This window comes from Hypoxylon trugodes (assembly GCF_022578975.1).
Source record: "Hypoxylon trugodes strain CBS 135444 unplaced genomic scaffold F4822scaffold_5, whole genome shotgun sequence".
NCBI lineage: Eukaryota > Fungi > Ascomycota > Sordariomycetes > Xylariales > Hypoxylaceae > Hypoxylon > Hypoxylon trugodes.
Genome location: NW_026250020.1, coordinates 1,073,456 through 1,086,374, shown reverse-complemented (window position 1 = coordinate 1,086,374; position 12,919 = coordinate 1,073,456). Strand labels below are relative to the sequence as shown.

Here is a 12,919-nt window from a genome sequence, read left to right as displayed (position 1 = left end):
CACAATGCCGTCTAGTATGAAAATCATGATTTTGGGCAAAAAGTGTACCTACATGACGATGAGGGTCGAATTTTCTTGTTGACTTATCTGTCTATTGTTCATATACTCTTTAAAAAAAAAAATAGGAAGAAGAAAGGAAAAACGCGACCGTAACGAGTGGGAGGGAACATAATTACGATAATGAGTTCAATATTTACTAACTATTATTTGCTGTCTAGTCGTCGCGAATGACCTCTTCATATTTGCATACCTTGACTTATTTTCGTAGATAGAGTTCTCCAATAACCAGAATGGCATATTTCATTCCCTTTGCTGCGAGATGCAAAGACCGTAAGCTGTCAAGTTTCATGAGATTCTACGATGGGAACCTTATGATTTGGTGATATTTTTCTTGCATTGAAATAGATATATGGTATATCGTACTATCTGCTTGCCATGTTTCTTCAGTACCTAGGTATCGTTCAACGCCTTCGAGATCCTCAAAACGAACAATAGACCACGACACCTACGATACAATCATGATAAGCACACTTACAAAACAAACATCACCATTGCAATCATGCATATGAACCATCGACTTGAGAAAATCAACCTATCCTTCGGTTTAGGTTTCTATTAAGGATGCCTGTATGCCTATATACCTACTCCACCCCGCCATGCCCATATGCTCTTGAACAGTTAAAACGAGACCACCTCTTTGGGAAAACAAAAATAAAGCCCAACGACGACAACAATACTCATACACCTGACTGACTGACCGACCAACTACACCATAAAGACGCAAAAAGGTATCAGGATATCATAATTAAGCAGCGACCACGACTTCAAACATCGGAATCACATCACAAAAAAAGGAGAGGGAGCCAATCAGCCTAGAAACCGACAGGCGGCCGTGACCAACTTATCAAAAATCCACACCCGGTTCGTATGCTCGTCCACTGTTCCTTCGTCCAATCGTGTTGTAGGAATTCCACGTGCCGTCGGCTCCAAGAGTATCAAATCGGCTCACGCCTGATTGGCCCATCTGAGCATCCGTGTAACTAGAAAAGTAGAACCCGATGACGACCACTAGGTACGTTAAGATCAAAATGCTGCCCTTGAAGTAGTTGCTCTTCCCTTCGCCATACATGTAGCTTAGCAGGAACACACATAGGATCACAGTAACCATATCCCACTGTGGGAATAGGAGACTGAATGTCCAGTGCGTAGGATCTAGATCGCCCACAGGCTGCAGAGGATAGACTGCCGAGAAGAGAACCAGCGCGGGAATCTGAAGGAGGCAAACTTGTAGTGCATACGCAGAACCAATTTCCATGGACAAGGCGATGTTTCCGTTCATAGCGAAAGACACGGCATTCTAGAGTGGCACGGGTTAGTTCAGGCTTACAACTTGGGTCAGGTGAATAATACTCACCAAAAACTCTGTAGTATTGGGTACCAGAGCGAACAAGGTGATACCTAAGAATTTCTGATCGATGGCGTAATTGTCTAGTACCACGTCGACCGTGTCGACTAGGATCTCGGCAACAATGGCATATAGAACGGTAGCGCCCATCAGAATAACTGAACTCTTCGTCCGACTCCAATTCGGAGCATCGTGTCCGCCATGACCTGCTTGAGCATGTTCAACATCTTCAAGGTCAGGGAAGGTAGCGGAGCGAACGGGTGTGGGTCGGGCCGCCGAAGTGCTGGCTCCTGCGTTCGAAGGCTGGGTAGAAAGACGGCGAGGTCCTCGTGCATCTCGAGCTGCAATAGCGGCGGCAGTAGCAGCTACTTCAGTGACACTACGAACTAGGCTACTATTCTCTGCATCGGAGAAACCCGGAATGTGGACGGTGGAACGAATGCTGTCTAACACACCCATATTGCCCTTTGGTGGAACCATGTGCGGGGTTTGAATGCCGCCGTTTATTGCGAATGCCTCCGACGTTTGACGTGAGTGGTGGCGACTCTCTTCTAAACCAACCTGTCTCAGTGACTGTCCCAGAATGCGCTTGTAAAGGTTGCTATCTCGAATGTCGGCTCCGGTCGAGTCGGCAAGGTTACGTGCTTCAGCTAGGCGGGATGCTTGTTGCTGGGACTCTTCATGTTTCTTCTCATCAATCTCAGTATTCCAAATCACCGCGGCATGAGTCCTCAGAGTGAACCATAGACCGATGACATATGAGAAGAACAGACAGATAGCGGCCACGTAGCAGAACGGACGCACAGCCTCGATGTAGAAACGATCGTCGAGGGCGGGTACTTGTGAGTAGTAGCAACGGCGACAATCTCTTTCCTTAGAGCCCATGAAGTCAGTGCAGCTTTGGCATCGAAGTTCGTGAGTACCATAAATTTGGTAGAATAGCGTTGGACCAAATGCGGCGACAGTAGCGAATATAAGCATAGTCGAGGTGACACCAGCGGATCTGGCGTTGAAGCGTTGAGTCTTGCGCTTGATAGCGCCGAAGCACATAGATAATCCAGGCAAAAAGAGAATACCCGCAAAAATACTTCCAATTATACTTCCTTCAACAAGTTGACCTTTGCCGTCTTTAAGTGCCACACAATAGAGGAAGACCTCCACAATAGTTGAGAAAAAGGCGTTGATAGCGGCACCAAGTCCCATGGAAGACTGAGCGGAGATGGAGGCGACGGCTTGGCCGATGAAGTATGCTAGGGGAATGATGGAGAATAGGCCAGCTACGAACAGGAAGCCTGGGGACGTCAAGAAATTGTTAAGATGGAGAACACCATCTAGCACTAGCCAGTCAAAAATAACGAAAATGACGACGGCCATTAAGTTGATGAGGAAGATGTTTGTACCATCGATAGTATACTTCCAATACTTGGAACCCACAGCCCTGTACGTGCACAGTAGAATAGATGAATGTGGACCATCAACTGTCCTGGCGATGATGATGTCGGACTCAAAGGATAAAGCCAATGGATGCCTTCTAAGATGATCAAATAAGAGGTTCGTGACTTTACCCATCGGAATCCAGAAGACCAGAAACCAACATATGGCAGATACGATGAGCAGGGAAGGGGTGATTAGACCCCAGAAGAAGATGAAAAAGATGACACGGCCGATGTTCCATTGTCCTCGACCGAATAAACGCCTCTTTAGGCGTCGTCCCTGGTCGCTTGAGTGATCGTGACGACCGGAACGAGGGAGTAGACTATCTGTCTCGCTAGGCTCAGAGTCGATGCTTCTTCTTGATCGGCCGATGATAGAGCGGTTTCGTTCGGGGCCAAAGAACAACCGCCCATATTCTAAGTCGCCGCTTTGCCACTGTTCGTACTCGCTAATACTTCGACCTTCTCCTTCATCTTCGTCTAGATATGCTTCATCCTGTTCAAGTCGTACGAACTTTCCAAAGGGATAAAATAAGTAGCCGGCCAAGCCCCATAATACGCGACCGTATTCCCTACCACTAGGAGCTGCTGCGAAGATGAAGCATGCCGTAGCACCGAGCGCAGCAAATAGAGCCATCCACCAGCCAAAGGCCAAGGTCCAGATGAGATTGAAGAACAGCAACCAGCTACTAACTCGACCTCCAGGAGATGAATGGATATCGCCCTCAGCAGTCTTCTGAACGGATCGGTCTTTCTTGTACAACGCGGGCTTCCATATCCTGATACCAAATGGATGTGTCTCGTTGATGGCTTGCTGACGATCCTTCAAGGTAAAGCTCTCAGCGTCACTGATATCGTCGTCTTCATCGTCAAGAATGCCAGAATCGGGGGGTGCGTCTTGCAAAACATCCTCTTCATGTGGTTGCGATGGCAAGTCTTCTTCGTGCTCTTCTTCTACCACCTCATCAATACCCTCGTCATCCGGAGCAGTACTGCGACTCGAATGCACCCGAGACAGCGCTGGCGGCGCCATGCTTCGTCGTCTTAGCGTGGAAGACGGTCTCCCTGCTTCGTTGTTATACGGCGGCATGGGGGAGAAGTTCTGTCGTCCGATGGTGTCGCTTTCCACTTCGGTCACGTCGTCGTCTGTCGAGAAGACCTCACCACGGTGGGGAGCCAGTGTGTTGGACGAAGCTCTACGAGGCATAGCAGGCTTCCTAGGACGCTGTCGGCCACGTTCTGGACCGAGTAAAGGAGATCGGGGTTGTTGAGATCCTATTCTCGAGTGCGATCGATCATGGGCGCTGGTTTCCCCCAAGTACTGCGCGCTGCTGCTTGCAGGCGGGGGTGTTTGAAGTGTGCCTGGCCATGGAGTCAGGTTAGCTTAGGTCTAGTATCTAACGGATGTTTGACATGACATCGATCGAGTCGTAGCAGAGTAAGAATAGAATTTAGGAAGACAGGTTATGTGGAGGTGGGAAGGCTAGGCAAACGGGTAACGTACCATAGGATTGGTCTGCTCTTCTCCGCACAGTCTCAGTTGACTGGTAACTTTCAGGGAGCACGTCCGCAATTCTAGCTTCCCTAGTCTCGCGTCGGATCGGTTGCTGTCGCGTATCGGAGGGAGATGGAGGTGTAGCAGTGCTATCACCGTCTTGCGAAGGAGGGTCCATCGTTGGCAGAAGGATATAGAAAGCCTTTGTTGCCAACGGGAAAGACTTGTTGAACTAACTGGGGAGCATAGGAGGAGGGTAAGGTAAGAATTAATTTTTTTTCCCGGAGACTTTAAGACAAGGCAACTGTAGGAAGAGGAGACAGTATCCGATTTAGCAACAGATCTGACGAGAAACTATAGGCGAATGGATAGTAAAGCCGGCCGGGTGTCTTGAGGGGTCCGACGGGAATGTATTATTGTATGCCTCTCGATGCAGGTCTAGCGTGATGTACGTTGCTGCAGCATGTCTTGCGGGCGAATCCTGATGCGGAGATCTTCAGACGATAAACAACGGAGGACGAGAGACCAGGGAGACAAAACAAGTAGGTAGTTAGTTGTATTAGGTAGTAGTAGGTGAAAAGATAAGGAATAAAGAACGAAGGGAAAATGAATGAAGACCACAATCAAACGAGGCTTCGAATTATTATTCCATAGGTAGGTAAAGTAGGTCGGTCCAGTTCAAAGGCGAGCTTACGACTGCCAACGGCCGTTTGTCAGATCTCAGGCTACACACAAAGCAGCATGGCTTTATTTTTCCCTACTAGGTATCGTATCAAGTATCACGAAACTGACATGAACATTAGTAGCATGAGCACATGGCCGGAGGGTAGTGGATGCAGGAGCCTGGAATGAGAAGTCCACCTCCAGTCCAATCCAGTCCCGAGTCGTGATTATTCCTCGTGATTATTTTGAGTGTGAGTGGACAATGATGAGAATGATTGGGGCACCTTGGGGGACCATGTTTAGTACGAAATACAAAATGTTTAGCCCCAAACATCGAACCATCCCGCCTGGAAGGACCGCTGATTACCTACAGTCAACAGGGAAGTCAGGGAAGTTACAGCGCCTGAACACCACTTGAGCAACAGCTATGGAGCCTTATGGCGTAAGAAAGCAGTGTAACTCCTTCCCTAAAACAGGTTAACGCTACAGCATTCCCGATCGCCCCTGCTCAACTACAGCACCCTACAACATCGAAGTAGCCGCGACAGTCGAGAAAACATGCAAAATTGCATCAACACAACGCTAAGGAAATATTTTTAAGTCTTAGACATGATGTAAAATTGGTCAATAATATATATGTTGCTAATGACACTAACAAATTGATGTGGAGATTTGTTCTTTGATGGATCGTAGGAGTCATCCGAATGTGTTTATTCGCATAACTAGCTGCTTCATAAGTTCTGGAAAGCTCTTCGCAATCTCTAGTTGCACAAAGATAGCTACGTAATGGATGCATGTGAGCTTGTCTATCTGACTAGAAATCCATGCACCCAAATCTTGGCAAATCTTACCTGTCGAATTTCGTTATTGGCTTAAGTAAGCAAGGGCTAGACTTAATTAAGTGGAACTCCGATAGATGCACCGGAATTTTAGAAGTGCCGTCACTCCGGAACGCGTTGCTGCAACTGCCTTGCGCCAGGTCCATCTAAGCTTCACTGCAGTTAAGGTACCCCGGTCCGAACTCATCATTGGCTCATCTTTAGCCTCACTATCACTTTCGCCGCCCATCTCGACTTCAATACTTTGATTCATCATACACACTATCTATAATACACTATCTTTCCATTGAGAACGGCCGACTCATCACACGAAACCCTACCACCCCCGAGACAACCTTCTCATACGACACATAGGGCCGTAATCACACTCCAAGAGGAGCCCTAGCAACCATGGCGCTCGACAACTACTACCACAACAAAATCGAGGCGATGAAGCTCGAGATCCTCAAGGGTCAAGCAGTCCTCCGACGTCTCGAAGCCCAACGAAACGACTACAACTCTAGGGTACGTCTGCTACGAGAAGAGCTAGGGCTATTACAGCAACCTGGATCGTACGTCGGCGAGGTAGTCAAAGTGATGGGAACGAAGAAGGTATTGGTTAAGGTACATCCCGAAGGCAAATATGGTATGAACTGCAGCCCAATATTCTATACGTTTGCGCGCTAGATCTAACAGTTACAAGTTGTCGACGTTTCCGACTCCGTAGATATAGCCAAGCTTACCGTAGGCAAACGAGTAACCCTTCTATCCGATTCGTACAAACTCGAGAAGATCCTCCCGTCCTCCGTCGACCCGCTCGTATCTCTCATGATGGTAGAGAAGGTGCCCGACAGCACATACGACATGATCGGTGGTCTAGACCAACAAATCAAGGAAATCAAGGAAGTTATCGAACTAGGATTGAAGCACCCCGAACTCTTCGAATCCCTTGGTATCGCCCAACCGAAGGGTGTGCTTTTGTACGGACCCCCGGGAACGGGAAAGACATTGCTGGCTCGAGCTGTCGCGCATCATACCGACTGCAAGTTCATCCGAGTGTCTGGTTCGGAATTGGTGCAGAAGTACATTGGTGAGGGTTCTCGTATGGTTCGTGAGCTATTCGTCATGGCTCGAGAGCATGCTCCCTCAATTATCTTTATGGACGAAATCGATTCTATCGGTTCATCCCGAGTAGAAGGTTCATCAGGCGGTGATTCTGAAGTGCAACGGACAATGTTGGAACTTCTCAACCAGCTGGACGGTTTCGAGCCAACCAAGAACATCAAAGTCATCATGGCCACAAATCGACTCGATATTCTAGATCCCGCCTTACTCCGACCCGGTCGTATCGACCGAAAGATCGAGTTCCCTCCCCCATCAGTCGAGGCCCGAGCCGATATCTTGCGCATCCACAGCCGTAAGATGAACTTGACAAGAGGAATCAACCTAACCAAGATCGCCGAGAAGATGAACGGTTGCTCTGGTGCTGAGTTAAAGGGTGTGTGTACCGAAGCTGGTATGTACGCTCTGCGTGAGCGAAGAGTGCACGTCACCCAGGAGGACTTCGAGTTAGCTACAGCCAAGATTCTCAACAAGCACGATGACAAGGAGGTCTCGCTCCAGAAGTTCTGGAAATAAACTGGCACGCATATTACGGAGTACGATGTTCTATGCTACGGTATGCTACGGCTATACTACGAATCTGGGCGTGGCATCGAGGTGGATCAGGTGATGACATGGCTACAAAGCCAAAAATACTATTTTGTAAACTGTACAATACCTAGTCCTAGAGAAGCAAGACGGGGCGAGGCTTTTACGTCAATAGGGTCTTGCTACTATCAATTTCGAGATAAAAAGTAATATGCAGGCGTTGCTTAAACATGGTTATCATTAATGTTTCCTGGCCTAAATCCCATGTAGTGATATAACATAACTGCACTACTTGTAGGACAAGACGATCGTAGGATTAGTTTCATTCCTGCAAACGACGTTGCCGTGCACCGATATATCATAGTTTTTGAGGCAATAGTATACAAGCCATCACGAGGTAAAGAGTATTATTACAAGTCAACAATTTGGGGTCACTTAAAGCTGTATAATAAATATGTATTTGTATGGGTATAGAGTAGTTCAAATGCAGAGTATTGATGTATCTATCTATCTCTGCTCCGTCCTAGCGAGTAAGGTTGTGTATGTACCTAGTATAAATACTCGCCATTATAAGTTACGGTATCCTCCAGAAGCAGCATCAGCAGTATCATTGCCGCCGTCGTCGTCGTCGTCGCCCTCCCCTCATCCGTTTATATCTCGTATTGTACAAACCAATGTTCATTTCCGGACGCGGCTATTGCTGATTAAGTCCTCTCATAAGAACCCTTTCCTCTGCTTTTCGTCATCCCTACTCTATGATCCAATTGCGCGGAGATGTTTTTCTCATCTTCCTTTCAAAAAGTATAACTGTCGAATATATGCCATGCCGTAATTACCGTAAAACGCCTAGATGGTACCAAAATCCCCTCCAAGAACGCCATGCCGCCTTTGCCTGGCTAAAACCATCTAGCCGAGGATGAATAAACCCTTCCGACCGTATCAAAATGCTTGTTGATGCAAATGCAAATTTTATGCAAATTTTCTTGAGCCTTTCCAATTTCCTTCCCTAAATTTGTATAAGTCGACGGCGAATTAAAAACGTCGGCAAGGTGTTTAAGTAGGGCTTTATTTCCGACTCTTCGTTTCTTCATTTTCGAAAGTCTAATATCTCGCTTCGTGGTCTTCCTCGGCCTCCTGTCATACTAATGTTCTTCTCTTGAAGTCTCCATACCCATTCTACTACGGTCTCATAGCAGAGGACGAATTGTCGCAAGCTCTGTACCATGCTCAATCGTTGTCTTCTAAAATCTTCCACGGTCATCTCAACCAAATCGAGGCCTGCGTTTTCGAGCCAATCGGTTTGAAGCTCCTTGTGTCCGTTCGCCATTGGCTTGGACTTGACGCCACCATTGGTGGCGGTACTCCGATGACGAACAGGGGAGCAGTCTTTCATGCACACGTCTCCATCTGCATCTGATCGGTTGATCGCACTTAGTCGCTGTCGCTTAAGCATGTCGATTACACTGTCAACAGTACAAAATGTACCAGTACGACCACATCCGGCAGAGCAATGTACGAGCATTGGTCTTGCGTTCGCATCGGACTCAGGCTCATCGTACCAACCCATAGCTGCTGGGTTTTCGGTAGCAACAGAGGCGGCAATCGAGTTCGCATCGATTGGTAACGCCGCACGTTGCATCACATTAGCCAATTCAACAAGTGCCAACAGATGAGATGGCTGCGCCGGCGCTCCGAAATCAGGCCACAAGGCATATTGCAGCTGGGTAATTTCCCGAATAGGGGAGAATGGATGGGCAGAGTGCGATAATGCAAATTTCCGAACAATTACATAGGGCGTCTCGGGTTGCGATTGAGGAGGCTGTATGTTTTGCGCGGCTTCGAACGTCGTAGTAGTATTCGCACGGCGCCGTCCAGATTCTGCAGCATTGTGTGCAGATGATGCCGTGCCAGGAGTTGGTCGATGCTTATCAATATCAAGCGAGACCTTCTTCTCAGACAATGGCTTAAGCCTAATAGACCCAAATTCCTTGCTCTGCCAGTACGAATGGCATTTAAGTTGGCCGCCTTCCGACTCTGCAGTTAACATGACGATGACACGGACATCTTGATCCCATATCACCGACCAGAAATCCTAAGAAATGAACAGTTAGCTTCGAAGTTAAATATCAAAGTATCATATTAGGTCAACTTACATCAAAGGTGGCTGGCAAAGGTCCCTGCGACGCGATGTATCGTTTGTTGCTGCGCGAGGCTTGAACGTGACTGGCGTTGATATAATCGCAAACTCCTTCGGGTCGATCAGCTAGGTGAACACGAGCGTGTTCAAATGGGAGGATGTCTTTATAACGGTTCTTGCCACCTTTCTCTACCCCAGAAAGACGGACTCTACCAGGCATCTCACTTGGTGGTACGGAGGTGTTGAAAGAGGCATAAGCATCCTTCATGCGAGACTGCTCACTACGCTCGATTCTCAGGAACTTCTCAGACGCTTTCTTGCCATGGTCCGATGACTTGGTTACGTCTTGAAGCCATCGTGGAAGGGTACTAGAATCTAGATTAGATGGCAAGGAGATATCCATTTGTCCAACACCATCGGCCAGATCCATGTTCTGTCGTATATTACCAAAGAATGGGTTAGGATTATTGGCATTAGAAGGAAGCATTACACCACCAATCACGGGAGCGAAACTCGGTCGGCCGCCATTCGGCGAGGTAATCGAAGTGCCTGGTCGTTCTGAAGCAGACTGACGATCGATGAAGGTTGGATACTCGGTGGAAAAAGTATGAAACCCTCCCCTTAGAAGATACGATTTTCCGGTGAAGCCCTCATTTGAGAACTTCTTGAACATGTTCATGGCCGAGACGGCATCGCGCTTTTCGGTCGAAGATCCGTCGTATATTATGAGATACTTGACGCTTGGCCATTGCTCAAACTTATGCTGGTCCTCTTCGGTCTGAAGAGTCTGCTGCAATTTGTCTAAATTGAACGTGGCACGCTTCAACAGAGTCGTCGGTATACAGAGATTTAGAGCACCGCGAATTCGGGACTGAGCATAGTGAGTATTCACACGAATATCTAGTAGAAGGAATTCGTTATCGGGCATATATGTAAGCATATCTCTGAGTTGAGTTGATGGGATGAGACCAGGTCCTCCGCTCTCAAGCGTCGTCGGTAAAGTCTCAGCACGAGCTTTCATAGGCTCTAACGACGCTTCCAACTTCTCTTGCGGCAGAGAAAGTCGTGGATGCCGATCTTCATTTTTAGACAACGTCGTTCTACGTAGGGGTTCGAATGGTGAGTCAGCATGGACAGGAGACTCAAAACGAGACATGCTGCTAAAAGATGGCGGATTCAGCGATACTTCCGAATTCCTCTTCGAATCCGAGGACACATACGCCGAGTCGTGTAGACTATCTGCATCGATATCCATTCGGCTGGGTGCACTATCGAAGCTTCTGCCATTGAGGGACCGGGTACTAGATAAATCGGAAGCACTATCGCTCTGATTGGTCGGTAGGCGTGGTGGCCTAGGTCTCGTCGACAAAGGCGAATGGACCGGCGCGAAATGGGCGCTTCCTAGGTTGAATCCCTTAGATCGATTCGCATCGACTTGACGCCTGAAAGCCTCGAATTCGGGGTTAGCATCGAGAGGTACTTGTTTCGGTATCGCGGCACCGAACGATTTCACGGACGAGCTTGGGGGACTCCAATGATCGAGGGGGGCAACGGCCGAGTCTCGAATATCAGCATTAGAATGGTCAAGATTTAGACCGAAATAATTAGGGCTTGGTGATCGCATATCCGTTATAACGGGAGATAATTTAGTACTAGGGGGGTAAGTTTGGCCGACAGAATGAGGCATGCGAGGTGACGCCAGTGGAGTTGTTGACCTATTAGAGCGGAAGGATTGCATATTGGCTTGAGAATGGCGAGAGTGATGTGAGTGATGTGAATGCGATGAGACCAGGGGTGGTCTCGTAGAAGTCTTCATGGTATAATGTTGAGTCGTTGTTGTGGTTGCGGTCGCTGTTATCGTTGCTGCGGCTGCTGCCGAGCGGTCGTTATTTTGTGTTGAGTCTGGGGCCATTTTCATTCTCATCTTGCGTATGACGTCGTTTCTTTGGACTGACCAGCCTCTTCTTCCCATGTCATCAATTCTCCGTTTTGCCTTATAAAAATAACATGGCGAACAGTTCCCTAGATATAATACGCTCTTGTTTTTATTTCAGGGTCCTAATTTGTTTTTGGAACAATACCGCTGTGTTGGTAGCACCTATATCTTGTTTCTCTCACCCTGCGTCGTGTGGCTCAGATGAGGGAAGGGGGGAATCTAGCTGAAGAGTAAGACAGGGCAGGCAAAGAAGTTGTTCGAAGGTGGTAGCAACAACAACAAACCACGAATACTGAACAATACGAGCGGGAGGCAACAAATAGTATGTATGCAGTAGAGCCCAGCTCTTTCGAATAATGATTGCAATGGAAATACCGAAAGAGGTTGAGTGGGTGTGGGGGGTGAAGAGGAAAGAGATAGTACAAGAACAGTTTCTTTCTTTTCTTCTCCTTGCCGCTCTTTTTTTTTTTCCTTTTCAGACTCCAGGGGTCTCTTTTGCTTTTTTTGTGTGGTCCAGTCCGTGGAAATGGTGGGAATGGTAAAGGGAATGGTGTGTATGTGTGCGTGTGTGGAATGGATAGTGAGGCCTGGACCATTGACGATCTCTACTTAGACGTACTAGTAGATGCAACTTGGTCGCACGGAGAGGATACTTCAGGGCGAGGAAAAGTGAGAAAATGAATTATGTAGTATGTATAGTATGTATGTATGAATGTGTATGCTAGTGCTAGGTATGGATGTGTATGTACGTAGATGGGGGCGCTCCTCTCGGGTTGCCTGACTTGAGCAAGGCGAGTGACCTGGGGCTGGTTGGTGTCTCGTGCAGGTACTTAACAGGATCAAGGTAGATAGACTTAATAGTAGATTTCGGGGGTGTTAAGTGTCGTAGAGGGACGACACTACGGGAGTTTCTGGACCCTAATAGGGCAAGAGAAATGATCGACTGAGGTAATGATCTGCGATTCAATGGCGCTACTTTGCGACGGCGGCAAGGGTTCGAAGGGGTGGGAGACACAACGCCTTGTAGCGTGGAGGCGGAGATAATATAATTTCATGGGCCGCCTCTCTGCCTCTTCATCATCAGGAACTACTTGTCACTATTCGTCCGTAGTATGTGGTTCGTTCCCACTCCTCTCAGACGCTAGGTAACAAGTAGCAGCCGGGATCATCACAAAATATAGTCTCCATTGAGCCTCGTCAAGGGGGGCGTGTTACGCACGCGGCAATGCGATATGGACCAAGTGGATGAACCAATGCCAATCTTGGTAAATACAGGTACGGACACGGGTACGGGTACATAAGTAGGTCATCTTAGTTCGCCTTCGCCTATTCGGGTGATGGCGTAGGATGAGATTAAAGAAAAAAATGTGAGATATGAAAAA

General features: G+C 47.8%; 3 protein-coding genes across 3 annotated transcripts; 1 reads left to right on the top strand and 2 right to left on the bottom strand.

Moving 5' to 3' along the window:
* Nucleotides 1-383: 383 nt before the first annotated feature.
* F4822DRAFT_402933 (Sodium/calcium exchanger protein-domain-containing protein) lies at nucleotides 384-4,291 on the bottom strand. The gene is made up of 2 exons (XM_051458060.1): nucleotides 1,415-4,291; nucleotides 384-1,357 (listed from the first exon to the last, which is right to left on the bottom strand). The coding sequence occupies exons 1-2, from the start codon at nucleotides 4,043-4,045 to the stop codon at nucleotides 905-907; spliced, it is 3,084 nt and encodes a 1,027-aa protein (XP_051314243.1). The 5' UTR covers nucleotides 4,046-4,291; the 3' UTR covers nucleotides 384-904.
* A 1,659-nt stretch (nucleotides 4,292-5,950) lies between these two features.
* On the top strand, nucleotides 5,951-7,755 carry F4822DRAFT_402930 (26S proteasome subunit P45 family protein). The gene is made up of 2 exons (XM_051458059.1): nucleotides 5,951-6,460; nucleotides 6,518-7,755. Exons 1-2 carry the CDS (start codon nucleotides 6,226-6,228, stop codon nucleotides 7,450-7,452), a joined length of 1,170 nt encoding a protein of 389 aa, XP_051314242.1. The 5' UTR covers nucleotides 5,951-6,225; the 3' UTR covers nucleotides 7,453-7,755.
* Nucleotides 7,756-8,551: 796 nt separating this feature from the next.
* Nucleotides 8,552-11,513, bottom strand: F4822DRAFT_429091 (uncharacterized protein; the record flags this gene model as incomplete). The annotated part of the gene is made up of 2 exons (XM_051461028.1): nucleotides 8,552-9,556; nucleotides 9,618-11,513. The coding sequence occupies 2 exons, from the start codon at nucleotides 11,511-11,513 to the stop codon at nucleotides 8,552-8,554; spliced, it is 2,901 nt and encodes a 966-aa protein (XP_051314241.1).
* Between the last annotated feature and the right edge of the window lie 1,406 nt (nucleotides 11,514-12,919).